Source organism: Fistularia commersonii, chromosome 12 (genome assembly GCF_037954325.1).
Source record: "Fistularia commersonii isolate RoL2024-O1a breed Wild chromosome 12, RoL_Fcom_v1.0, whole genome shotgun sequence".
Classification (NCBI taxonomy): Eukaryota; Metazoa; Chordata; class Actinopteri; order Syngnathiformes; family Fistulariidae; genus Fistularia; species Fistularia commersonii.
In genome coordinates, this window is record NC_141295.1 from 12,959,539 (window position 1) to 12,986,856 (window position 27,318).

The 27,318-nt window shown below is 43.5% G+C and overlaps 2 protein-coding genes across 2 annotated transcripts; one reads left to right on the forward strand and one right to left on the reverse strand.

The window, feature by feature from the left end:
• Positions 1-21,506, forward strand: LOC147228874 (cytoplasmic phosphatidylinositol transfer protein 1-like). The gene is made up of 10 exons (XM_086157179.1): positions 1-23; positions 2,116-2,460; positions 5,638-5,786; positions 15,452-15,540; positions 15,893-15,900; positions 16,695-16,766; positions 17,066-17,161; positions 18,106-18,261; positions 18,633-18,696; positions 19,119-21,506. The coding sequence occupies exons 2-10, from the start codon at positions 2,413-2,415 to the stop codon at positions 19,454-19,456; spliced, it is 1,020 nt and encodes a 339-aa protein (XP_086013305.1). The 5' UTR covers positions 1-23; positions 2,116-2,412; the 3' UTR covers positions 19,457-21,506.
• Positions 19,259-27,073, reverse strand: ftr84 (finTRIM family, member 84). Its single transcript, XM_086157178.1, has 7 exons — positions 26,042-27,073; positions 25,766-25,861; positions 24,618-24,851; positions 23,700-23,856; positions 23,562-23,618; positions 23,379-23,432; positions 19,259-23,150 (listed from the first exon to the last, which is right to left on the reverse strand). The coding sequence occupies exons 1-7, from the start codon at positions 26,612-26,614 to the stop codon at positions 22,606-22,608; spliced, it is 1,716 nt and encodes a 571-aa protein (XP_086013304.1). The 5' UTR covers positions 26,615-27,073; the 3' UTR covers positions 19,259-22,605.
• Between the last annotated feature and the right edge of the window lie 245 nt (positions 27,074-27,318).

Sequence of the window (27,318 nt, forward strand, 5' to 3'; positions counted from 1 at the left end):
CGGAAAAGGCCCATATCTTCAAGGTCAGCATTTTTCACATTGTCTCTAGGAATATCTCCCACATCGCACTTTACTAATAGACGGAAGGATTTTCTACATCCGGCCAGTGACTTTTCAAAATAATAAAGTAACGATGAAAATACTAGTCCATCAATGAAACGAGATGCTCTCCAGTAAAGATTAATTTATCTACATTTGATTGGTTTTAGAGGTGATACTTGTAGTGAGTGGTATATTTGGTCCTTATTGATAACAGTTTGGAAATTACTGTACGATTCATTCATTCATTCATTCATTCATTCATTCATTCATTCATCCATACGTCCATCCAACCATCCATTCATTCAGCAACTGGAGGGCACAAGGGGTAGCAGAGCAACTTAAAGTAGAACCAACATCTATAGATATATAAAATGAAAATATAAAGGGGTAAAATAAGAAAAAGATAAGAAAAAGTGTAAATGAATGAAAACTGGAGTGAAATACTCCATAAACTTTTCACTCATTCACATGTCATATAGCGAAACAGCTTTGAAATATCCCCGCTATTCTTTATGCTGAGCTTCACACTGAGTTCTTAGATACCTGGACAGCATGTGTTTGTCTTAAACGTTTTTGTGCTGCAATATTTTTTTTATTTTGATTTATTTTGTTGTTGTTTTTTACCACTTTGTCCCCTTTATTGTTTTTTTCTGTTTCTTTTAAATCTGTATTTTGTGTATGAATATATCTCGTCATGGTGTCCTTGAGGTGCCTTAAATAAATTTTATTATCATCAATTTGATTCTTTTCTAGTTATTTTCCCGCTCATTCATATATCATATGGACATACAGCCATTCACCCTTTCACTCACATGTAATGAATATAAATACAACCATCCACCCCTTTACCAGTAAGATGAAACTATACTACGTTTAAAAAAATGATATTATCCTGCTGTCATGGTAAAATTTACTGACCTTTAAGACCTTAAGACATTTCCACTAGGAGCAGTAACATCTTTAACACACGCTGCCTCAGGAGAGCCCACAGCATCCTCAGAGATCCATCCCCACACCGGCTACTCCAACTGTTTCCATAAAGGAGGTGGCTTAGGACAATCAAGGCAAAAACTAACAGATTACAAAACTGTTTTTACCCCAGAGCGGTCATCGCACTAAATTCGGCACAACCCTGAACACATGAACCTCACATGCAGTACAGTGCAATAAACCATTTTTTTTCTACTTTTCACATTTTTACTTCTTTACTTCTTTCTTGTGATGTATTGATCTATTAATGCTTCTGGTTATTTATATATCTTATATGATATTATTCATCGTTGACACACCACAATATATATATTTTTGGTCTTATATTTTTTCTGTCTTATATCTCTAACCCAGAGATGCTGCTATGGTTGTATTGTTGTGCTGTGTCCTGCCTTTTAATGTTGTTTTTTGTCTGTTTTAATCCCACTGAACCTGGGAGCTGCTGTCTCTAAATATCATTGCATTCTGTGTAACAACAATAAAAGCCTCCTACGCTGTTGTGTGCTGGGGCAGCAGGCTCAAGACAGCTGACACCAACAGCAGACTCCACAAGCTCATCAGGAGAGCTGGATCTGTCCTGGGAGTGGAGCGGGAGTCTGTTGTGCAGGTGTCAGAGAGGAGGATGCTGAGGAAGCTCCTCAGCATCATGGCCAACGTCCATCACCACCTGCATGCCACACTGACATCCTGTCAGAGCTCTTTCAGTCGTAGATTGATTCCACCAAGGAGCTCCACTGACCGCCACAGGAGGGCTTTCCTACCTGAGGCTATCAGACTTTTTAATTCCTCTTACTTCAGCTGCAGGGAATTTACAAATCTTTGTACTTAAGACCTTAAAACCCTTTATAGCCTTGACTTTGACACTTTATAGTTTTATTTGTATTTCTTATTCTCCTTCCTTTTTTTTTAGCATTTATACAATTTCCTACTATTATTTATTATTGTTATGTTTTACTTGAAACTCTGGCACAACAATTTCCTTCGGGATAAATAAAGTTGTTCTCATTCTTATTCTTGATTGCTTGAAAAGCATCATGCTCTTATTTTGAAGGCCTTGACTCTCGCACATCCGGTTCTTCCCAGCACTGCGCTACGCTAACTTGACTAAACCTCAGGAGGGGAGGAGAGGAAGGGGTGATCCTGCAACCGAGTTTTGCTTTCGCGTTTCCTGCCTGACTCGCCTCGACGAAAGAGCCCTCCTGATATTCTTATTTTATCTAAATACCTCTCCTGAAACAAACAAAAAAAAAACAAAAAAAAACCTAAAGCTTCCTTCCCATATGCGCTGACACCGACGCCGGGGATTGGACACGCGTCCCGCCCGAGGGAACGTCTGCAGGACCGGCGTGGCTCCCTGTCGGTGGTCCCGGGAGGAGGAAGATGTTGCTGAAGGAGTACAGGATATGTATGCCCCTCACCGTGGAGGAGGTGAGCTTCCCAACCGGCGTTTGACGTGCGTTTTGTGTCCGTGTCAACCCCCCCACGAAACTCAGATTTGGTGAAGATCGCTGGTAATAAGTAGAGAATAGAACACAAAAGATTAGTCTCTATTATTGGAGTGCACATGTTGTGCAGTGCTCTCCAGCTCTGAAACAAGAACTGTGTGTAAAACAAGGAAAGACTAAAACAGAATAAAATCTATTGTCTGTATTGTAAAGTGGATCAGGTGTAAGGAGTGTAAATGTGAATATAAATATAAATTTGGACTCTAGTGAACATACAGATCTTGTGTACACGAACATACATGTCGTCCTCTTCTTAAAAGAATTGCCTGAATCTGTGATTTTCTCAAGCTTTTCAAAAAAAACTGAAAAAAACGGAGCCATATGTTGAATAAGGAGTGCAAAAAAAAGTCATAAAATGACTAAGGGAATTATTTCAAGAAGGCGATGATATGAATACCTTAAAAGTAAATATGAAGACAGGAGGATTTACATATTGTCGTGCAGTGCAATTGTGCATTTGTGTTTATGCAGTGCATCTGTAGATAGTTTACATCTTGCAGTGAAAAATAGCACCAACAGTGACTGACCCTCACTTCCCTTGTCCATATAGTGCTGTCACTATCTGCACATCCCTCCCTGCTGTATATATGGCCATGATTAGCCCCTTTTTACGGTTATCCTCGGGATATGACTGAATAACCGAACTCAAGTTGCACTTTGCATTTTGCTTTGAAACGTTCCCTTTTTGCCCCGTCTTTGTTTACCGTCAACGTCAGCCAAACTCCTTGTGTGCGCGAACACGCACGGCCAATGAGACTGATTCCGATTTGTCCCTTGGCCAAGATAGGATGATCTAAAAAAGCAAACAAGAGGTAGACCGGTCGTCCTCGCTTGCTCAAATGGCCACCGTGTTTGGCCTCACTGTTTTCCTTCTAAATCCTTTCATTCTTTTCGCGGAGGCAAAAGCCCATTTGGACAGGATCCTCAGGGAGCGGGGTTTTGTCCGTGTTTGTTCTCCGACTGGGGAAGAAAAAGTATAAATGATCGGATTTCTCTTCGTAGTGACGCCACATGGTGAGGCGAGGCCTTAAAAAAATGGTGTCCGTTTCTTGGCTGTTGGAAGGGGTGAGGAAGAAGGCTATAGGACTGTTTGGAATGCAGGAGGTTGGGGATGAATAAGGTCAAAGTATATTGGGCTGAGAGGGATGGCCGGGGCAAAGCGGCGTGAGCTGTTGGATGAAAAAAGTGAGATTTTCCTATGAAACGAACCAGTGTGCAAACTAACACCATGAAAGGGCCGTCTGAGAATCCCCCCCCTCCACTCCGACAGGCCAGCACTCCGGTCATGCGTTCGGAGTTAAGAGTCCGGGGGAGGAATGCGAGGACACGTCTGTCCAATTCGCCTCCGGAGGGAGACGGCCAGCTGCTTCACGTTGGGAATTGCGTCATCGCAACGTCGGCGATGCGGATGTGTTACGGTGTTTTAACAAAGTCCATAAACAGCTGCGGAACAGGCTGCCGGAATCGTTCAGCTAAATATCTGGCGTATTAATTAGCCCTCGCGCCTCTAGAACGCTTCCTTTTGCCTGGTTCCTCATCTGTAACTCTGCTTTTCAAGTAGGAACATCGTATCTTGCACCCAACCTCAATCACGTTTGTGATCACGGGAGTTAGGTAGCATTTTTTATTTACAATAATGATGATAATACTCTGGATTTCTAAAGCGCTTTGTAGGCCACTCAAAGACACTTTACAATGTAACAGACTAACAGAATAAGATAAAGCACAGTAGAACATCGGCTTACGAACGCACCTAATCACGAAACAAATCGTTCAAAGTTTTCAATCCCATTTTGAATCGACCCATGAACAAGCCTTTGTACATTAACCCATAAACTCTGTCGCTTTTTTGTACTTTTTTTTTCCAGTGAGTTAGCCCCCAATATGGCTCCCAAAAAGTTAAAAGTGCTTGTGGTGTTAAGAAAAACTTCAGAATTACAGTCGATCTAAAGAAGGAAATAATAGCTAAACGTGAGCGTGGTGTTGGTGGTGCAGATCTCGCCAGGCACTACGGCATGGCTGAGTCAACCATCTGTACGATCCTGAAGAACAAAGATGCGCAACAGACGGCTGATGTGGCTAAAGAGGCGACTACGTTTACAAGACAAAGGTCTCGAGTCTCTGACGAAGTAGAAAAGTTAATATTAGTTTGGATGAATGAAAGACAGCTTGCTGGAGATAGCGTTAGCAAGGGAGCTTGACTTTGGCTGATTTAGTGAAGAAAACAGCAAGTACAAGTGCTGGCAAGAAGAGAAAGAACACAAAAATAATTTAAGTTATATTTAATTCCAGTTTTTTTTGCCACAATTACACCCATGGAAATGATTCAAAAGAGCACTGAATGTTTTTTGGGTCTGGAGAACAGATCAGTGGGATTTACATTGATTTCAATGGAAAAATGTATTCAGTTTGCATTTTGGTTTGCAAACAGAGTCAAAGAATGAATTAAATTCGTAGGCCGACGTTCTACTACAGGCTTTGAACAGTGCCTTTAGGAGTTTTTATTTATTTATTTGGTCTGAACAGTGCATGTCAATGAACACACATGAGACATGCATGTAAACACACCACTCCAGATCGTAGCCATGGGCTAATTTGCATTCGTTGTCCCACGGTTGCGCTAACAAACACACTCTCATTCATCCTGACCTATTGCACATGTTTTTAGTGGTAGGGGAGTTGGTAAGGAGTCCGAGTTCCTGATATGTGGTGGCGGAGAATTGCAGAGGGCGGAGGTTTTCATCACTAGCTTTTACTCTTGCAACAGAGACATCTGGTGTATCGTTGTCTGTGGGCCTTTAGCAAAAAGGACATACAGACTGTTTTTATCTTTAAGACAGGAATTCCGTGGAACTCGTGTCATATCAGCCGCTAACGCTGGGAACTCCCACGCACCTTGCTGTTTGCCCTTTGCCTGCATATATATATATATATATGACAGTATCATCTGCATACTTATGGATCTTACAGTCCTAGCATGCATGTTTTGGTGTATTTGTTTTGAGTCTGTATTCAATAAATTGAAAATGTCCACTAAGAGGATTATTGCCAGAAGGTCATCCCTGACCTGTTTTTTTTTTTTTTTTTTTTTGTTACACAGTACCGAATTGGACAGCTGTACATGATCAGTAAGCACAGCCATGAGCAGAGTGACCAAGGGGAAGGCGTGGAGGTGGTCCATAATGAGCCCTATGAAGACCCGCTGCATGGTCAGGGGCAGTTCACGGAGAAACGACTCTACCTCAACAGGTCAGTGACGCGTGTCGACAGGGTTTTGTTATCTCCATGCCATTGGTGGGATTGGATACTGTCTCACACTGAAGAGCTCAATGCCCGTCCACATGACACGGCGTAGGCACTGGTGGAAAACAGAGACTGTATTCTGCTATCGGGGTGTTTTAACTGCAACTTAACTGTGAAGGGTAACATTTTAGGAAGACTAGCTCTTCTCCACATTTTGGCTTTGTCATTTCCTGAGGATTAGTCAGATATTGGAACAAAAATGGGCGTAGGTGGGATTAGGACTCCCTTGTCAGAAAAAAAATTCAGACCAGATCAACCTTTGAGCTACATGTTCTTTCTTGGATGTAATGCCATATTTACAATGGAGGCATTTCTGTTTGAGGAGTGAGGAAGAGGGCAAACGGATGAACAAACATCCTTCCTGTAAATACATCTGAACGCAACAAAGTATTTATTTTAACAAGTCCAAAAAAGTATTAAAAAATTACCCGTACCACAATTATTAGTCCCAGACCAAAGTCCCAGAGCAACAATTATGGCTTCAGTGGCACTTGATCTGAATGTTGAAGTAATAAGTGGAATGAAATTTTGCGAGAGAAAGCAGTGGAGAATCATCTGCCTCATCTTCTCTCACACCAACTACCCTCACCTCCTCTTTCACATCGTCCATAAATCTCTCAGGTCTTTCTCCAGCCCTCTTGCCTGGAAGTTCCAACCTCAGCATTTTTCCACCCAGATCTTCACTGTCCCTCCTCTGCACATGTCTGAACCATCTCAGTCTGACTCCAGAACATCTAACTGCCCCTGTGATTCAATCTCTGTCCACCATCCTAACTCCTAAAAAAAACCCTCCTGTCTTTTCCCCAGTCTTGCACATTTTTCCATTTGTTCTTACAGATACTCTTTTATCACAGCATCCCTTTTCTCCAGCCGTTCCAGCCTGCTTGCACACATTTCTCCACCTCTTCTCCATAATCTTCATTGCTCTGGACTGTTGACCCTGACTACTTAAAGCCCTCCACTTTCTTTATCTCTACCCCCTGTGGCCACACAGTTCCATTTGGGTCCCTCTCACATGTATTCCTATCTTGCTATGGCTAGCCCCAGTATAGACCCAGATGGAGAAACCTGGTAGCCACGGTTGGCTCTACGCATCCCGTTGTGCAAGAGGACTAACTAACTAATTAACTAACTATGGCTAGCCTTCATTTCTCTCCTCTCCAAGGCATACCACCACCTCTCTAGATTGTCCTCCACCTGCTCCCTGCTCTCGCTAGAGATCACAATGTCATCTGCAAACATCATGATCCATGGAGACTCCTGTCTAACCTCATGTGTCAGCCTGTCCGTTGCCATAGCGGACAAGAAGGGGCGCAGAGCTGATCCCCCGATGCACTGCCATCTCCTCCTTCAACACCTCGGTCACACTTGTGTCAAACTTCATCACTGTCTGTGTTCTGCATCACTCTTAAGATACTTCTCTTCCTCTCTAGATTTCCTCATATGACAGTGCCTCTCTTGGCATCCTGTCATATGTTATTTCTAGATCAGCAAAGGCCCAGTGCAGCCTCCTTTGACCTTCTCTATATTTTCTATTCTTCTGTATACTATCAACATTCTCAAAGCAAATACTGCATCTATAGTACATTCTTTGGAATGAAATCATACCGCTGTTCACAAATGCTTACCTCTGCTCTCAGGCCAGCTTCCTCTGCATTTCCAATAATTTCATTTTATGGCTTGTGAAATGTATCCTTCTGTAGTCATCACAACTTAGTACTTCTCCATTCCTCAGGAATTATCTTTACTGCCACCTCAAGAATCAAGATTTTTAATTGTTATTGTTCAGGCAGTGAAATTTTGCAATGAGAGCTCCCAGCTCACAGTATGTACAGGTTAAAAAAAAAATTGGAGAAGTCATATGCATAGTGTGCAGTTATATACATTGTACGGATGGCATGAAGGGTGATATGAGTATGACTGAGTTTAAAGTGCAGCATGGTCCAAGGTATTCTCTCTGTAGGGGTCTGAGAATGGAGTGGTTGTCAGCAGGGGGAAATTGTATTAGTGTGTGGTTGAACAGGCAGGGGTCCAGGTGTGAGTGTGAATGCTCTGCCGGAGGGTGGGGGGGGGTGCTTTTACAGCTCTTGAGATGTATTGATTGTCCTGTACTGCTTTCCTGATGGGGGCGGTACAAGCAGGCTGTTGCCCGGATGGGAGGGATCCGTTCAATGTTCTTGGCCTTCTTCTGCATCCGGGCATCATAGATAGAGCCCAGATCCGGGAGAAGGAAGCCCACAATGCCATGTGCTGTTCTTCGACACTTCCATAGGTATATCATCAGGACCAACTGCCTTTCCACTCTTCATCACCCTCTTCACTTCACTTTTACTAATCTCTGCTACTTCATGGTCCTCAATGGTTAACTCTTTTAACTTTAGTTTTCTCTCATTTTCCACATTCATCAGCTCTTCAAAATTCTCTTTCCATTCTCCCATCACACCTCTGGCACCTGTTGGTACATGTCCCTCTCTGTCCTTAATCACCCAAAGCTGCTGCATGTCCTTCCCATCCCTATCTGTCTGTTTCACCAACCTGTATAGATCATTCTCTCCCTCTTTACTGTCCAACTGAGCATACAAGTCATCACACGCCCTTTGTTTGTCTTTGCCACCTCTACCTTGACCTTGCACTACATTTCCCTGTACCCCTGTCTGTTTTCTTCTGTCCCCTCAGTGTCCCACTTCTTTGCTAACCTCTTTCTCAGTATATACTCCTGCCCTTTCTCATTCCACCACCAAGTCTCCTTATCTACTTTCCTTGCAGATGACACACCAAACAATCTCCTATCTGTAAACACTCTCCTCCCTGGAAACCGTACAAAGCTCTTCCTTTTTCAGCTTCCACCACTTTGTCCTCTGCTCTGCCTGTGTCCTCTTCATCTTCCTTGCCCCCCCCCCCCCCCCCCCCCCCCCCCATCCTTTGCTATCTGGCAACACTCCCATTTTCACTTCCACGACTTTGCAGTCGCCCTTCAGATCACCTCAGTTGCCTGCACAAATGTATCCACTCAAGTGGGCACTATTTACAACTCTCTCACCTCTGAGGATATTCTGCATCACTTCATTTAAATCACTTCAGCTCACTGTGGGGCATCAACACTAAAACCATTGAGCGCCACACCTTTTGGTTTCTCCCTTCATACCCTTAACTATCTCGCTCTCTACCTCCTGAACATTCATAACCATCTCCCCCTTCGAGATAAGACCTCACTCCTCCGATCAGTATCATGATAGAACAACTTAAATCGTGCTCCTACGCTTGTAGGCTTTCCACCTGGTCTCCTGGACACAGTATATCCACCTTCCTCCTCTGCATCATAGGCAGCCAACCTTCACTTTTCCTGTCATCATAGTCAAAGTCACAACTCCCTGTCCCAGACTCTTCACTTTCCTTGACCCACAGTAGCCTATTTTTTGCTGGAGGTCTGGAGTGGGCATTTATTATTACACGGGGCAATAAGAGAAACCTGTTGGAGGGCTGAATTAATGATAGCAGAAAAGCAACACTTGTATAACATGGATGGAATAAATGTTTTGTCATTCATGATCTGCGGGCAGGGCAGGGATGCCCAAAGGGCCACATGTGGCTCCTGGGCCATAAAGTACCCAGGTCTGCTGTAGGTGATCAACACAGACGGCGGTCATTGTCAGTCCGGGCCTCGACCAATCCGGGATGAAAGTCATAGGTTTGATTCATTTATTTGAATTTGGGCTTCGGTTTCATGTTGGATGCCTTTCCTGACACAACCCTCTATTTACCCAGGTGTCGGACCAGCAGGAGGAGGATAGTGGCTTGTGCCCCCCGGGGCAGCATTTCCTGTCTACTTCTTTGTGAAGAGATAATTGTTAGGATCTGTGTGTGCATATAAAAGAACTGGGGGCGGGGGTGGGGGGCAGAGAAGCTAGAGGCTATTTGTCCGATAACAAGCACCTGTGTCAGCATCGGCTATGAAGGGGAAGTAATTAAATTGAGGCATCATGTTTCGGAGCTATAGGGGAGAGGAAGATGAGAGGCAGTGGTATCCAAAAGTGATAAAAAGATGGGATTTTATTCAGGAATTGATATTCAAGTGTCAAACCTATGTTTTATACAAGATTCCCCGCTCCATAGAAGACTTGCAATTTCCCCCCAGCACCAAAAAACAGTCAACACAGACCCAAACAGTATCCACTCTGAAATGTCAACGAAATGTCGTTGTCTTCTCCTTTCGGCTTTTCCCTTCAGGGGTCGCCACAGCGAATCAACCTTCTCCATCTAACCCCATTCTCTATATCCTCCTCTCTCACACCCACTAACTTCATATCTTCTTTGACTGCATCCACAAATCTTCTCTTTGGTCTTCCTCTAGACCTCCTGCCTGGGAGCTCCAATTCTACCATCTGTCTCCCAATATATTCACTATCCCTCCTCTACATGACCCAACCATCTCAGTCTGGCTTCTCTGACCTTCTTTCTAAAACATCTAACGTGCTGTCCCTCTGATGGACTCATTCCTGATCCTTTCCATTGTTGTCACCACCGAAGAGAACCTAAACATCCTCATCTCTGCAACCTCCAGCTCTGCTTCCTGTCTTTTCTTCAATGCCATGGTCTCCAAACCTTAAGAGCATCGCTGGACTCACCACTGTCTTGTACAACTATCCTTATATTCTGGCTGATAGTCTTTTGTCAAACCTGAAACATTTCTCCATCCATTCCAACCTGCTTGAACACATTTCTTCACCTCTTTTCCATTCTCCATTGCTCTGGACTATTGAACCTAAGTACTTAAAGTTATCCAGCTTCTTCATCTCCACTCCATGTAGCCCCACCGTTCCAACCGGATTCCTCTCATTCACACACACACACACACACACACACACACACACACGTATTCTGTCTAGCTGCTGCTAACCTTCATAATCTGAGCTTCAACTAATCCGGTATGAGTTGCGAATTTGATTTGCATATTTCGTTTTTTACACCCTTACGCAACCCTCTGCATTTATCCGGGCTTGGGACACTCACAAAGACACTGTGACCCCGAGGCTGTGTTTGATAAAACCAGGATAAACCAAGATCAAACCAAAGCTGTGTGTAGTTGTGAATGGTTGGGTGATCAGCAGGTGACCCATCCAGGTTAAACTCTCACCCCAGTGCTCGCTGACATAAGCGCCAGGATGAATGGAGGAACTTCTGTCCCAGGAACCATCTTGAATCAGTTTCTTGGAGGTCGGAACTGCCTCACTGGCTGGAGGCTTCCTCCCTCATCCAGTTTGATACTGACTGGATGTCCAGTAGTTTTGTTCAGTGACGTTTGTACATAAGCCTTGAGCTAATGAGGCTATTTGCAAAGCTAAACACCTCACCACTGTTCTCCAGTAATCCTGTCTGAAAATTACACAATCGGAGGCTTTTTTTTTTGACATGCTAAGCTAATTAGCATTTGCACATAGCTTCCCCTGGAGTGTTTTCTCCAGAGAAAATCAGTCACCTCTGGTCGCCTGACATCAGTGGCAAATAAATGAATACCTGAATGGCGGCGATGACGATATTGGCGGTGAAGCCCTCAGCCATCAGTGTGTTTTCTGTGTGAAGACAAGATGGATGCCTGCACTTCCAGGAACTGGAGCTTTGAAAGGAGCATTCACAACAGGCCGGCATGACTAATATCCGAAGAACACACACACTGATCATTACACCACCTGTTTTTGTGATGGAAGCAGGAGAACATGGAGAATACCTGGTTGTTTTACACCCCAACAGGAAGCCGTCCTCTCTTCCGTGGTTCCTTCGAGAAAGATCCCAGGCTCTTCAGCCGTCTTCAGACAGCAGAGGTCTTTGAATCCGCGTTGGTTTAAGATGTCAGCGTTGGAGGTCCAGACTGGACAGGACTGTAAGGCAGAGGACAAGTGCACGTCACAACCGGACCTCTTTGACCTCTTGCTGATGACCTCCTGCTTATTGAGTGTCACGTCTCAGGGGGTTCATAGTGGTTTCTCCTGATGGTTATGTTTGATCAACCAATCGTCCCTGAATCTGCCGTGGTTCCAAACATTCTGACCATCACAGGAAGTCGCCGCACTTCTGATCCTCAAAGCCTTTAGTTTTGCGATGTTGCCTCATTCCAGGAAATGGGATCCAAGCAGAAATCTCAGGACCCCGAACAACAGATTCTGAAGCCTCGATGGCTATCCCTGTAGGAGCTGACCCACAGTTAGAGGGAGATGGGCTCTCGTACCGGTGGACAAACTCAAAAGATGGAAATGAACCCCTGAGGTTTACCTGGACCTCCTCTTCAGGATGGTTATGATGTTCCTGGGTTTTCTCTTGCTGTTGGTTCCTCTCCCAAAGCTGTCTGAGAATAGTCAGGGTGAGAAAATCCTACCTGGCGTCCAACCTGTGGGAGGAGACAGTCTGGTGGACCTGGTTGTCAGTGGTACCTCCACGGGGAACGTCTCATCTGGTTGTGCAATTGAAGGCCAGCAGCTGGAACCTTGGAGGGTTCACCCAGAATCCATGGATTTAAATAAGACCACGACTTCCTCTTGGGGCAGCACAACAAGGGTGTCGCGGTTAGATCCTCCCCACAGCAAGAAGGTCCCGGGTGGGATTCCCAAAGGGCGCCTTTCTGTCTGGAGCCATGCTATCCTTATCCCAGAATCTGCATGGGGTTCCTCCCACAGTCCAAAAACATGCAGGAGCTTCATTGGAAGCTTCTGCCCCTTTTGGGTCAATGAATTTCAGGATAGGAGGAGTCAATGAATCAGAAGGGGAGGAACCTGCAGGGAGCAAACCAACCAACAAACACCGCCAAGAAACCCCCCTGAGAACTCAGGTCAACAACAGGAAGTGACCCGAAAACAAGGACTTGCACGTTTCCAAGACATGGAAAAGCCTTTTCTCCAGAGGAATGAGGAGCCTTTGCTTCTGCTCTGGGAGATCCTTCACATTAAAGATTGGAGAAACCTGCCTTTTACTGACTTTTGTAGACACATCAGACAAGTGTCTTGATCTGGCGGGGGACTGCGGCGCCAGACCTTCCTTGTGTTGCTCATTACCGGTTCTACATCGAAACCACAGCAGCCGCGCTCCTTTCATGGAGCTTGGAGGACACTGTTCTTCTTCTGATGCTAAATAACAACAATCCTGTTGACAAGTGGAACCCATTTGAACTCTCTGGAGTCAAACAAGTACCCCACGTGTCCCTCAGATTTTGAAACGACTCCCCTTGAGTCTGTACTGGTAAACCATAAGCTAATAAGTGAGAAGCTAACTTCACAAAGCATCCATGAAGACCTGGACCTCTTGCCCGATGGCGAACATCTGCAGGGATTGCGGTCTTTGTTTGAGGAGGGGGCATTATGGGGGAGGTGAAAGTGCAACAAGTCACAGCTCTGTGGAGAACCCCTTCCCTGAAGTGAAGCCCTCAGGGAGGTTTAGAGAACATGCTCCTGTGGAGAGAAGGCCAAGCTGAGGACACCTTGCCAACATAATCCATGCCACGCCGCCCCTGTGGGGATCTCGGACGATCCCCACCTCTGGGGGCGCCGTGGCGGAGGAGGTAGAGCTATCGCTGATGGACGGCATGGTTCGTCACGGTTCATCCATGATGGGTTCATTGCAGAGAACAAATTTCCCCACGAGGATTAATAAAGGATAAATGAAATGATGACGAAATTGCTAATAATCCCTTATTATCAGTGTCTCAAATAATCTTAACCATAGTGGATAAAAGTATCACAAACACGTTTGTTTCCCAATCTAAACAAACTTCTATGCGACCATGTTCAAAGTACAGAAAACATGACCCAACTCACAATCGTGGGGGCTCGCTGTCTGACCACATGGAACAATTTCACATACATTTCCTGTCTGACCTTTAACCCAGGAGTCACATGACCATAATCAACCACACAACAATAACTGGATATTTATGTCTCGCAGCCACAAGAGGGTGCCAAAGACACCAAAATAACAAGGTGACGCCGAGTGTGCCATCACATGAAGCTAATAACAATTTTATTCTTTCTAAACATCGGCCTTAAGAGAGCAACGGGATCAATGTTGTCGCCACAGATGCCAGCCGGTCGGGACCGGAGATGCACATAATGAAAAAATGTCAGGTCATATCCTAGATGGCGTACACACAAGCGCTATGTGGTCGGCTTGAAACGAACCCCACTGCGCTTTTTCGGACTGTCCGGTACGGCCAGACGGATGCGAATATTCAAAATAAACTGGTCAGGTCCGACAGATGGGCCTTGGTTCACTTTCAGTCGGACTCTGGTGCGGTTCGTTGCAGGTCAGGTAGCAAGCGGACTTGGTCTAGAGCAAAGAGCACAAGTGGAACTGAAAGCGATGCTTCATCAAGCAAAGGATTAAAAATAATCCACTAGAGTGACGGCGCAGGGTTTTAACGGCACAGTTGAACGGTGTCGCCGGTCCTGCTCATTCAATAAACTGATGGAAGGGGATTTCCGTTCCTTACGCTGTTAAATAGATGAATGGTTCTCTTATTTGTTGTCTTCTTCGCTGGTGTTTATTAACGGGTGGTAAAGCAGCGAGAAGGTGCATTACTGCTACAGATTGTCGCAAACACATACAAACTGAGTCCTTTGAACTGTAAGGTGTTACGATGACCCGATTCACGTCGAGCACCTGAAGCAAATACGGCTGTGACTGCTTATCAAAAGCGTACATACGGAGGACGAAGTTGATTCGGCATAGTAGATTTCTCCAAATTTGCATTTTGTTGTTAGAATCTGTTGATTTATTAGTGCTTGTGCATTAATGCAGTCCCAAAATGGGGCACAAGCCAGAGTTCTCCTCGAGTCTGTACCAAGCAGGGTTGGTGCTACACTTTGCGGTAGTACCAGATTAACCAGATATAACCTCACTGAGTTAAGTTTGTTTTAAGAGGGACTTGGTCGAGAAATCGGCTAGAAGGGTTTTGGAACACAAATAACAACAGAACCGCAGAGGAGCACCTTTGACGAGACATACAGTGAAATTAAGGGAATGAGTAGGAGAAACTTGACAGAGCAGGAGATGGCATTTGTGAGCAACAGTATGGCTTCATCCCAAGGAGGGCTAAAGATGCAGTTTTTGGTTTAATACTGTTGATAAAGAAGTACAGCGAAGGTCAAAGGGATCTGCACTGTGCCTTTGCTGGTCTAGAAGCATACAACAGGGTGCTGAAACAGGAACTATGGTACTGCAAGTTGAGCGGACCGCAGGGTCTCTGGTCCAGGCTCCGTCTGTTATCATTATCACCACTTTCCAGTACTCTCTGCTATTTGTCCGCTTATCAAAAACTGGGTAATTGTTTTTTTTTCGTGCCTTTATAAAAGGTGTTGTTTTACAGGTAGCTGTAAATGTTTGCAGGACATTGGTTTTTCACCTCTGTGTTTGTAATGTGATAACACCAGACTGTGTCCAGAAAACAATGCTAGGTGTCCTGTAGCTCCTCCCCTCAGGGTTTGGTTGCTGTTTTCTGTTTTAATTATATTCTATGCTAGTAGGATGAACGATTTCATGCTAAGATTACTGAATCATCATCAGATGATTGAAAAAATCCTTCATGAACTCTGCTTAGGTGCGACATGCTTACAGTATTTTTTTTGCAGTAAATTACCCAGCTGGGCTCGAGCAGTGGTTCCCAACATCTTCTATGTGACAGAGAAAGCTTGGAATTATTACCCGTACAGCATAACAGGTGAGCGTTTCAACCCAGCAAGGTGTTGGTTCATATGGACAACATATTTCTTTGACATACCTGGCTCTCATTTCGCATGGTCATTCATTTTTATCTAATCCTCTATCAAATCCCCACTTTGTATCTCCAAATGGCTCGTGGAGAAACTGATCTTACTTTCAACGGTACTGCTTATTGAAACGTAATTGCTATAGGTGTGGGAAAGTCATTAGGAGATGCTAGCTTGAGGTATCACAAGTATCATGCAGCTTGTATTACATTTGGGAAGATTTAATTTGAAAACATTTGTTCCCTTTATCTTTTCTTCTGCTCGAAACCGGATCGCTGGTGAACCCGACGACACTGCTTCCAGAATATACAGTAAGAGTGTTTGCATGCTCGTTTTTTTCAACTTTATGGAGCTATATTTGTTAAGTGGCAAAAACAAAATGTTCAACATCCAGCAATTACCTTTGTAGATCTGTGGGTATAAAAAGAGCCCGACGCTTTTAAGCTCAGTAGACATTTGTTCACATTTTGATCTCATTCAAGCATGTAAGGCATGAAAAGGGACACGGCTACAGAGGCAGGCCTTACAGTTGCAACTCGGGGGCACATAATTCACGCATTTTGGGACTTTCTGTTAAAGTCTTCTATGCTTTGGGGCAGGACGGGGACAGTACTTACCGTGTAACCCTCTGCTACTCAAACTGCAATAGCTTAATTATACATAAAGCCCCTTCAGACTTTTGAAACTCTTCACCGACCAACCGGAGCAACGTCTGATTGTACAACAACATTGCGGTATCCTTTATTTATCCTGTTGTTATTCAACTTGTTTCTTACTGTAAATCACACCCTTTAATCCATTACATTTGGCCATCAAGATTCAAGTGACCGCTACTATGCATAATTTCACTGTTTAGGTTGCAAGGACACATGGGAAAGAGGAAATTGGGGTATCAGCAACAGAATGATAGGTATTGTTTGTTTATGTGTGTGGCTGCTAAACTCATTGATATAGGTTTTTCGAGGAAAAGGCTGCATGAGTTGTCTTGGCTTTGTCTACCTTAGATGAAAGTGGTTTGGGTATGAAGTGAGTGTTAAAAGAAGTAGTGTCTGCTGAAATTACTTTTCTATAGAGTACGCACCTAATGAATTTCCTTCTTTTTCAGTGTTCATTTCTGCCCAAGTTCTCTATCCACATAGAAACAAAATATGAAGACAACAAGGGATGTAACGATAACGTGAGTACGAAAGAAGTATTATTCTTGTGTTCTGAATCAGAATGAAAGTTTCCCACCCTTTTTCTGCCAAATGCTGCCAGGTGACGCGCACCAGAGAAACAGCACAAGACAACAACTGACAGCAGAACTCATTGAATAGTCATTCACACAGCTTAAAGTAATCCAATAAAAATGCATTTCCATTATTGAATTAAAGGGTCAGAGAAGGGTCTCGCTCATCCGGATCACAGCTTCTCAAATATCGTCACGGTAACCGGACGTCAACAGCGGTTTACGATTGGATCTGGTTTTGTTTTCAGATCTTTGACACCAAATTGAAGAAGCATGAGAAGGAGGTGTGTTTTATTGACATTGCATACGACGACATCCCTGACCACTACTACAAAGAGTCTGAGGTGAGTCTGTGTGTGCTCGTAAAAATATTTCACCCCTACTGGAGATGAACAGGGTGAATTGATTTCAATTGGAATTATAGTGGAAGAGCAACATTACCTGATGATGATGTTGAGATATGAAATATTGTAAAACTTCCTTTAAACCCAAGCATACAACTCTAGACCCATGAGGACTCGCTGACAAGTGCGTTGTCAGCCTTTGCTTTAAGGACATCAATAGAGTAGACCTTCTTGATGTCAAGTGGCAAACTTTTCCACGTTAGTGCATGAAAAGAAAAGGCCTTCTTGCCATCAGACCTTGGAGATGCACTAGAGACTAGATCTCTGGGGGTGCAGCGTCCTTCCAGGCAGTCACCGGTTCACCGAGTCAGACAGACAAGATGTTGTAATGCCATTGAGAGGCAACGTCTTGAAGTCTGCTTTCGCCCGGTAAGCCAGTGGAGAGAGTCCACCACTGGAATAATATGTTCAAATTTATAAACAAAGATTGATGCCTCCTGAACAATTTGCAAGCCTTGGGCCCTCCTCATTGGGAATTCGGATCGAAGGGCATTACAATAATCCTGTCGCATTGGATTAGCATCTCTGTGTACTTTAGTGACGAGGCAGATCTGATGTTAGCTGGAAAAAAAATCGACTCCAGTGACCACTTTAAAGTGAAAGTTGGAAGACAGCGCCCCGCAAATAGAATTTGCCGAGGTTCCTGACACTGTCATCCAAAAGACAGTCTCAAAATGACCCAACCTTTATGGTGCAATAATCATCGTGTCCAGCTTGACAAAGCAAAGCAGGCGTGTGGACTCAATGGACGCACTTATTTACGCATGAAGCATCAGCCTTAAAACTTTCCATTCTGTCCCTTTTTAATCCGGCTTCCAATAACACAGACGAACGAAGGTTTTCCGTTTGTTGTTATAACCTCGGGTGTATTTGTGTCGTTGCAGGACTTAAGGTATTTCAAGTCGGAGAAGACGTCGCGGGGACTTCTCCAGGAGGGCTGGAGAGACACGCAGGAGCCCATTATGTGCTCTTACAAACTGGTCACAGTCAAATTCGAGGTCTGGGGTCTGCAGACACGGGTGGAGCAGTTTGTGCACAAGGTGAAATATGGATATGGAGCTTCAGTCTTCAGAATATTTTGTATTTATATTAACCTTACAGTCTTCAGCGTGTTTAGGTTACATTTTTCTGAGTTGTTTTCTTATCCCTTACAGATGTAAGCAAACGTTCAGAGCACTAGAATAATTTGGTCAAAATCAATACGGATAAGAATGAAGGCACAAAAGGCTTTAGCCTGTGTGGCGATCTTATCAATAAATGTATTTTATCAATGTTGTTCTTATAAACAGATGTCTAAAGATTCAACAGGTCATCAAAAAATGGAAAAGTAAACATAATTAAATCGTTTTGAGAACAAGTAAGACGACGGACGGTAGTCATTTGGCTTTGACCTCTTACTACTTTGTTTCAGGTGATCCGGGATGTTTTGCTGCTGGGACACAGACAGGCCTTCGCCTGGGTGGATGAATGGATCGGTAGGGTAACACCTCCCACTCCCCTCTTTAAATTGTTTAAATTGAAAATTTAAAGCCATATTCACATTTTTGGCTTAAAATAACGGAAGCATCAAATTTGATACTAAGATACTCATAAACTTCTCCAGGTGTCACCGAATAATACATTTCTATACGCAAGTCTCTATAACACAACCCTCCGGATTATATGTACCATATTTTGAGTGCCTGCAGTCACGATTGTCAACTAACCTTTGAACCTCGCATTCCAGCTGATTCTCCTACATAGCGTCAGATAGCCGCTGTTTATTTGAAATGTGCAGGTTAAGCGATATCCCTCAGCAGCCCAAGTATGGCGGCATAACTAGAGCTAGAAGATGAGAGGAGAGAAAAAGGGGAAAATTCAATTTTCATCCATTCATTTCCATCTGTGTTCGATCCAGACATGACGATGGACGAGGTGAGAGAGTTTGAGCGCACGATCCAGAAGGCGACCAACCAAAAGATCGGACTGTTTCCCCCGCCGATCTCCATCGGCGAGACCACCCTGTCTTCCTGTCCCCTCGCCGGCGGCCCCGCCACTCCTCCGTCCACCGATTCGTCGGAGTCTCTCTCCGTCGCTGAGGAGAGGCCCTGCAAAAACACCGCTCCGGAAACCCCGTCCCACCCTGGTCCAGTCCCAAGTGGTTTGACCCAGGACTCTGCTCTGAGCATAACGTATCACCTCTACTTATCCACGCCCTCCTCTTCCAATTCCGATCTGGCTGAAATGGGAGAATAGTTCCAAAGCTGGGACCGTCTTTTCCGCAGCATTTGCTTTAACCTCTCCCGCAACTGTCTTAATAGTCCGTTACAATTCGTCGAGCCTCCAGACACCAGTGCCCAAACATTCACGGCCTGCCATAAGCACCTGTCCTCAAGATTTTCTTGAGGGCCGCGGATGTCTGGCCCACCCAGTAGACTGGCTTTTGTTCCCGGGTCTTTTGACCGCCACATGTCTCAGGTATGATTCTAAAACACCCCTTGCTGTCTCGTCAGTAGAAAACATCCATAATTAATTATTGATTATCGTTTGGCCCTTGGTTAAAAGCTGAAGACAGGGACAACAACCACTGTAGCTTTAGTTAATATCAAATACACTGCAGAATGGCTGCTAGTTAGTATGTTGAAGTAACATGGCGGAAAAACAACAAAATACACAATCTTACCTGTTAGCACCCTTTAGCCGAAGCGTTGACAATTAGTCCGAGGACAGGATAACACAGCCAAATATCCGATTAAACGACAGAGGAAAGGTTAATACACCTCCTCGTCCACAGAAGAATCCCTAACACATTTTACATCTTGATGTTACAGGACAAGCTGTTGGTAGTACCGTTGATGTCGCCTAAACCCTGAGAACGTTTACACATTAGAACCTCGGAACAACTGCCATTTTAAGGTCAAATATTGGGTGTGGACATTTTTTTGGTTGTTTTTAATTGGCAGAAGGTGTTTAGGAACGACAGCTCTGGGCCATACGGATACACAGGTATCTGTAATCAATGCTGGATGTTAAATGTGTCACATCTGTGATTCATTTGAAAATAAGCACATCACTTTAATGTCACTTGACGGGACAAAAGCCATGGTGGGGACCTTTGTCCCTCGGACGGAGGGTCGTGAAGGTAACGGAAACTCGAAGGTTGAGTTGGAAAATAGTGGCATGCTGTCTTGATACTGATACTCTTGCAAAGCGGTGTTTTGGTACAGAAGATGTACCTGAAACCAGAGCACCCTATGCAATGAGCTCAATGCTACCTGTCCTCCAATAAGTGACAGCAGAAACACTCGCATACAATGATAATCAGAGAAAATGGTTTTATAAGCTGCTTAGAATGTTTATAAAATATATATGAATGTTATGTGGACCAATGTATATTTGGATGGATGGGATCAGGAAAGAGCCCGTCTGAGGGAGGGCGCATTTTAGATGTTTTTCTTAGAGATAATGTCAAACTGAGATGGTTTGGACATAATCTGAGGGATGGTGAAGATCTAGGTGGAGAGATGCTGAGGTTGGAGCTGCCAGGCAGGAGGACCGAAGAGATTTATGGAGAGAGTGAAAGAGGATGCAGAAAAGAGGTTAGATGGAGGGAGGTGATTGGCTGTGCCGAACCCTGATTGGAGCGGCTGGAAGGAAAATCAGAATTTAACAATGTTTGATAATGCAACCGTGTAAAACAGGAAGGGTGACACTCTTCAGTTCTTTTGTATGAAAAGAGGTGAATTTTGCATGAAAATGAAGCATCCCCAGACAGAATGCACGTGGAGTGCGTGTGCGTCTCTCGCTTCACCTCACAATGGGCTGTTGCACACAATGCAGTTGTGTGCAAAAAAGAAAAAAAAAAATTGCACTGTCACCGACATGTAAATAAACAAATATATTTCTGCTACAGAGACATCATTTAGTTGTATTTCTTTACATTTTCTATCTTAGATGCTGCATTTCAGCAATAATAGAAATGGGCGTAAGCCACACATACAGTGTCTGACCTGTAGCATGATCAGTTCAAATCAATCTGTTCGGTAACATCACTTTGACCAACAGGGCTGACTTGTTATTACAGAGTTTGTGTTACTTTACTGTCGTCTCATCAGTTACCGCTGCCTTTATGCATTTTGCACTTCCCGGTTTTTGACAATGAAGGAATGTGTCCTGTTTCATTTGCTGCACCGGAGTCCCATCACACGGCACACTTAATGAGTCCGGAATGGTATTGCTATAAAGTTGAACTACTTCTGTACAGTTTCTGATTGACTTCTTTAAAAATAAAAAAGATTTAAAGAAAGAGAGAAATGTAATTATTTCTGGACCTTTTGTCAAAGTCTTCTATAAAATAAAGATGTCTCATATATATATATATATATACACATATATATATACACACACACACACATACATACATATATATACACATATACATCTGTGTACTGATATATTACAAATACATTGGACAACTGTGTCTCTTTTTGTGAAGAGAAATTCTCCCACATAAGCGTTTGGTATTAGAAGTGAGCTAGGTTGTCATTAGACCCCCAGACATGCTCAGCGTGTGTGCTGTATGTGGGACCAAGTGTGATAGTGCTTTGGGTCAGTAGTGAAGCCAATCAGGATTCTGCTATTACAGGGTTTCTTTAGGTATCAGCTCCTTTTTAATGGGCTTTTAATTCCACTTTAAACACATTGATGACCATGTCCGACGGCAGATAGGTTTATTTACAATTATGTCAATCATTTATATGTGGGGTACATTTTGGACACTAGCAGATATGTGCAGATGACCTGAGTGACAATTGAACTTAAAAAAAAAACAAATCGTACTTTTACTTTGTTTGATTATTTGTGCATATTTCTAAGTCTGTTTCCTCTTCGCTCCAACTCTGGTGTTTCAACTTCGTGCACCGGCTGTAAACAATAGTCAATTGATGTGAGTTCTGCTTTTCAATCATCAACGATCATCACACAATTCCCAACAAAATTAGCCTCATCAAAATAAAGTGCGAATAACAATCTGTTTTCTTATAAAGTGTATTTCCATTTGTGATGCCTCTTGACGTTGAATTTAAAAGGCTTTTTTAATGGCCTTAATTTTGCAAAATCTATTAAATGACTAAATACTTCTTAATGAATCGTGGAAACCCTGTAGTAGCTCTATAAATAAATATACAATCAATATGTCAATAATAGTGTACTCCAACAATTACGGGTAACATTCACTCTATGAATGTTGGTGTCAATGTGATCCACTTCACACTGTACGCTTCTGCACACTGAATTAATACTGAAGCTTAGGGAGTTTCAGTTCTAACTCTTGACAACACCACTTCTACTGCACATGGCGGCATTTGAATACTGACCCCTCCATGACGGTGAAATGCTCCTCACACCTATGTTGCACTGTTACGCTCAAGGTGGCAAAGGGTAACTGAGGAGCCAACGCCGAAACCTGCAAACAAAGGCTCACTGAACTGAGCCTTGAATCTGTGGATCAGGCTCATCGTCTCTGAACTGGAAACGGAGTAAAAGGCAACCGTGTTCCCAACGTAGTCCAGGTACACACCAATTCGTGTAGCCCTTGATGTAAAAGGAAGGTCGTGGTCTACTTTGTTGTGCCATGCAGAATAACTGGAATTCGAGCAGAGAAGAGTCCAGGATTTTTCATTGTACCCGAGCAAGCTGTTGGAATTCTTCCCCTTGCGACTGATGCCGCTGTAGGTGACTCCAACAGAGAATTCCCCACTCCACTCTGCCTCCCAGTAAAATCTGAAACCGGAAAGGGGCTCCCTGCAGAGGACCTGCGAGAAGCCGTCAAAGCGCTCAGGGTGATCGGGATAAAGCTGAATGGATTTCTTTCTGGTGACCCTTTGGTTTCCATCTAACAGGACCAACTCTTTGAAGACGGTGTTGGGGTCGAAGGACATTTTGGTGGCATCTGAGAAGGAAGAGAAGAAATACATTTGTGCATTGTGTATTTACATCCATGCATGTGTGTATTTATATGCATGCATGTGTGTATTTCCCTGACCTGCAGTGATACACACCGATAATGAAACCAGTTCTTTCACATTCATTTAAGTGTTCATGTAAAATTTAAAACGGTAATAACAACTCAGTTTGCGCCTAATATGTTTGCGACGGGAAAACAGCGTTCAATACTTACATCTCAAAAAGTCCGTTCTTGTTTTTGGCTCCTGAAAATGAAGCCTGGGCAGAGCTATTTTCAACATGGGAATGTGGAAATGTCACATTTTAGTGCTCAGTTGAATTTATTTCTCAGAACACTGTTCTAAACCCAACTCAATTATCTGTTACTTGTGAATGTCATATTTAAATGACCACATACCTTTCAGTCGCTTTTCTCCATTTCGTGGCAAAAGGATATATGCTGGGGTTTCGTTAACTACAAAAACGATACACATTGGGTATTTCAACAGAGCGATTTTGAAAGCTGTTCAAAAATAGATAATGAACAGGGACAAACCTATCTTGGAGATTTTGCTCAGCTCTTTTTCACATATTTCATTCAGATGTTCCTTTATCTCGGTGGCTGTTTTGCTCATTTCGCCGAAGGAGAACTGAGGGTTGATGAGCACTTTCGGCACCAGGGCATCAGGTGGAACGCAAAAGGTCGGAAAATTCTAATCGGCAAAAGATAGCGTACATGTCCAAGTCAAAAACTCAGAAATAATGTTACCAGTGATCTTGTACTAACTCAAATAATTAATTTATCATTATCAGTATCTGCTTTTCAGGAGGTGCACAATCTTTAGCAATTGACATGCTAGTGGTCAATGAAACCCTTTTTGATGTTTTCCTTTTTATTTCACAACACTCCCAAATTTAATTTGATATATCATTTTCGTGTACAGAAAATAATATGGCATTAACCATGCGATTCATTTGTCAGGTGTATAATGTCATCCTGTCGTCTTTTAACAAGTTGTCAGGAAATGACTGGTGAAAAGTGACTTGTACACTGTGGTGTATTCTTGGAATGTTTAATGCTATTTAAAAACAACGATATAGGTATATTTCTGTTGCACATTAATGCGTGTTATATCGAAAAGGCCAAATTTGAAGGGCTGGACACGAGTTTGAGGATGACTGAATTCATTTGTCACAAACTGCTAGGCTGTGGGTTTTCGTTTAATTTGACACTACATCCATTCAGGTTTTACATTGTAAACAAGACACTGTATCCTGGAGTGGCTGTTGAACTGCAATGACTTATCCAGTCCAATAGAAGGCAACATAGCACCAGATTCCTTTTGAACCCTTTAATATAGATTCATCACACTTAGAAAGCGGTAGCTCAGGCCCTCTGACTCCACACTGGACACCATGAATCATTGCAGTCCAATGATCACCCTGGGATACCGTGCAATGCATTTTAGGGCACCTGCAGGAAGTGAATGTTGTCCTCGGTTTCCAGAATCTGTCGTAGCATGGCATCTCTCCTCTTCAACTCCTGTATTTCGTGGTCCAGACGGTCAATGTAGCTCTCCCCGTGTGACATGGCCGCCTGCATGTTGGCCAGAATCAGCTGGCTGATATCTGCCTTCCAGCGCTCCACCGCCTGCTGTATTTCATGGAATGTCTTGTCGCTCTCTGCCTGTGCTCGCTGGGCACAACTCTAAAAGGCGAGGTCAACTTGTCATGGTTTCTCAAGAGTTGTGCATTCAAGTTTTTGCAGGTGAATGAAAGCACAGTGGAACCTTGGCTTATGTGTGCATTAAATTACAAATTTTCGAAGATACGAGCAGTCGCTTGGTCAATATCTTTCTTTATGATATGAGCCGAAATCTGGGTCTGGGTCTGAGCGAGTGAGGGAAAAACGCTTGACACCAATGGGCCACCTGGACAAAACCATGGAAAAACATGAGCCTGCTGAGGTGTGCGTGTTGACAAATTGGCAATGAAGCATTCAAGGAGTTGTTGTTGGTGAAATACCGTGACTGAGAGCATCATCTGTGAGAAGGCACAACACATTTACGGGGATTTGGTGCAGCAAATGGCGGCATCGGAAGAGCCCTTCAAAGCCAGTCAGGGATTGTTTGATCACTTTGATAAAAAAGGACTGGAATTCACTCTGTCGCTAAATTAAGCCTAGTGATAAAGTGTAGCGTAGTGTACAAGTAACATTTAAAAGTACAAGTAACATAAAGTCCGCCGATACATTGCAGCCTGAAGTGTGTAGCGAGTAAATTAATCGATAGAGCACTGACTGAAAAAGGCCTCCCACCTCCTCTGCCACCGCTGACATCTTTGTTCGATCTTCAAATACATTTAATAAGACCAGTTTCTTTCCTTACATTTGCTATTTTTTAATTTTTTCTCTTTTTTATTCATCAATTACATTTTTCTTATTTAAAAATATAACAGAAACAAGGCTCTGGAACAGAATAATAGTGTTTCATATCATTTGATTGAGGAACTTTAACTTGATATACGAGCAAATTGAGTCACGGAACTCAGTCACGGGACAAATTAATCTCATAAGTCAAGGTATGACTGCACTTTGAAACATAATAGTTTGTGTGATCTTACTTTGAGAATGTCCACATTGTGCTTAAGTTCCTGAAGCTCCTTCATCCTTTCCTGAATAATGTGATCCACTTCGGACTGCGTGACCACGATGATTTTCTGATGAAATAATACGATAGCAGTTAGCTTTTTATGAGCTGCAGAGATGCCAGTGTAACAAATAGAAATTTGGCTTCTGTGGGACAGTTACCACATCTAAATACACAGGAGATTGAGTCTTTGCTAAAAGCAGTATTCACATATAGTACATCATACAGAGGCATACCACTCGGCACTTACTTGTTTCTCAGTGCGCTCTTCCTCTGCTGAGGTGACGTTGTGGCCACGGTGCTCTCGAATGGTACACAATACGCAAATGCACATCTGATCCGACCGACAGAATAGCTCCAGGCCCTTTTCATGCTGCGGGCAGATCTTCCTGTCCAGGTGGCCGGTCTCGTCGACAAGCTTGTGTCTCTTAAAGGTGGACGACTCGTAATGTGGCTTGACGTGTTTCTCACAATAGTAAGCCAGACACATGAGGCAGGACTTGACGGCTTTGTTGCGATGGCCAATACAGAAGTCGCAGTAAGATTCTCTGTGCACACCGGTGGGGGGATTGAGCTCTGGAAGTTGTTGCCGAGGCACGTGGTGAATGTCTGGTAGACTGCGTTTCAGCGCGGGCCGCGGAGTGAAGGTTGCATGACACTGCGGACAACTGTACACTCCCATGTGGTCGAACTGGTCCCAGTAAATCTTGATACACTCCAAGCAATAGGAGTCACCACAGGGGATAGTGACAGGGTCTCTCACTACATCCATGCAAAGTGGACAAAAACTGTCGTTTGGTAAAGGAAAGCTAGACTCCGCCATGATGTTTGGTAGGATACGAGGGTGGAAACAAATAGCACTAAGATCTCCGAGATTCTGTTCACTTGGTTTGCAAAATCCCCCGAGCGGTTCCTAGGTGACTGTCTGCCAGGTGACGAAAAATGAAGTCGGTAAATATCGGGTCTAAACTCCAACAAGCACCAGCGGTCACCAAACTTGACAAAGTGGGTTTGGTGCGGGTTTGACATTTATATGGGTAGCTTTGTTTTTACAACAAACAGACGGTTCACCATTGTCAGCCCTTTTTTTCCATTATCTGAAGGAAACTGTTTGTGAACAGGGATTTCAGGTGCTTCTCACTCACAACAGTATAAATTTCAAATGAACAATAGCAGTGGGTAGCACTTCCGCCTCACAATAAGAAGGTCCCCAGTTCGATTCTAACAGGGGAGCTTTCTGTGTGGAGCGTCTGGGTTTCTTCCCACAGCTCAAAAACATGGAGTGGCCTCATGCCCAGACATGTGAATGATATCATGAATGGGTGTATTCCCCCATAAGAGAACTAATAATATCACAACAATATCACTTTCAACTTGGGTTTTACTTATTTTATTGCCTGTTTATATATTGTATAGTTATTTTATTGCATATTTGTATATTTTTTTATTCTATTGCCTATTTGTACATTTTATATATATTGTCTATTTGTACAATTTATTTTGTATTGTCTTCCCAGGACTACAGAT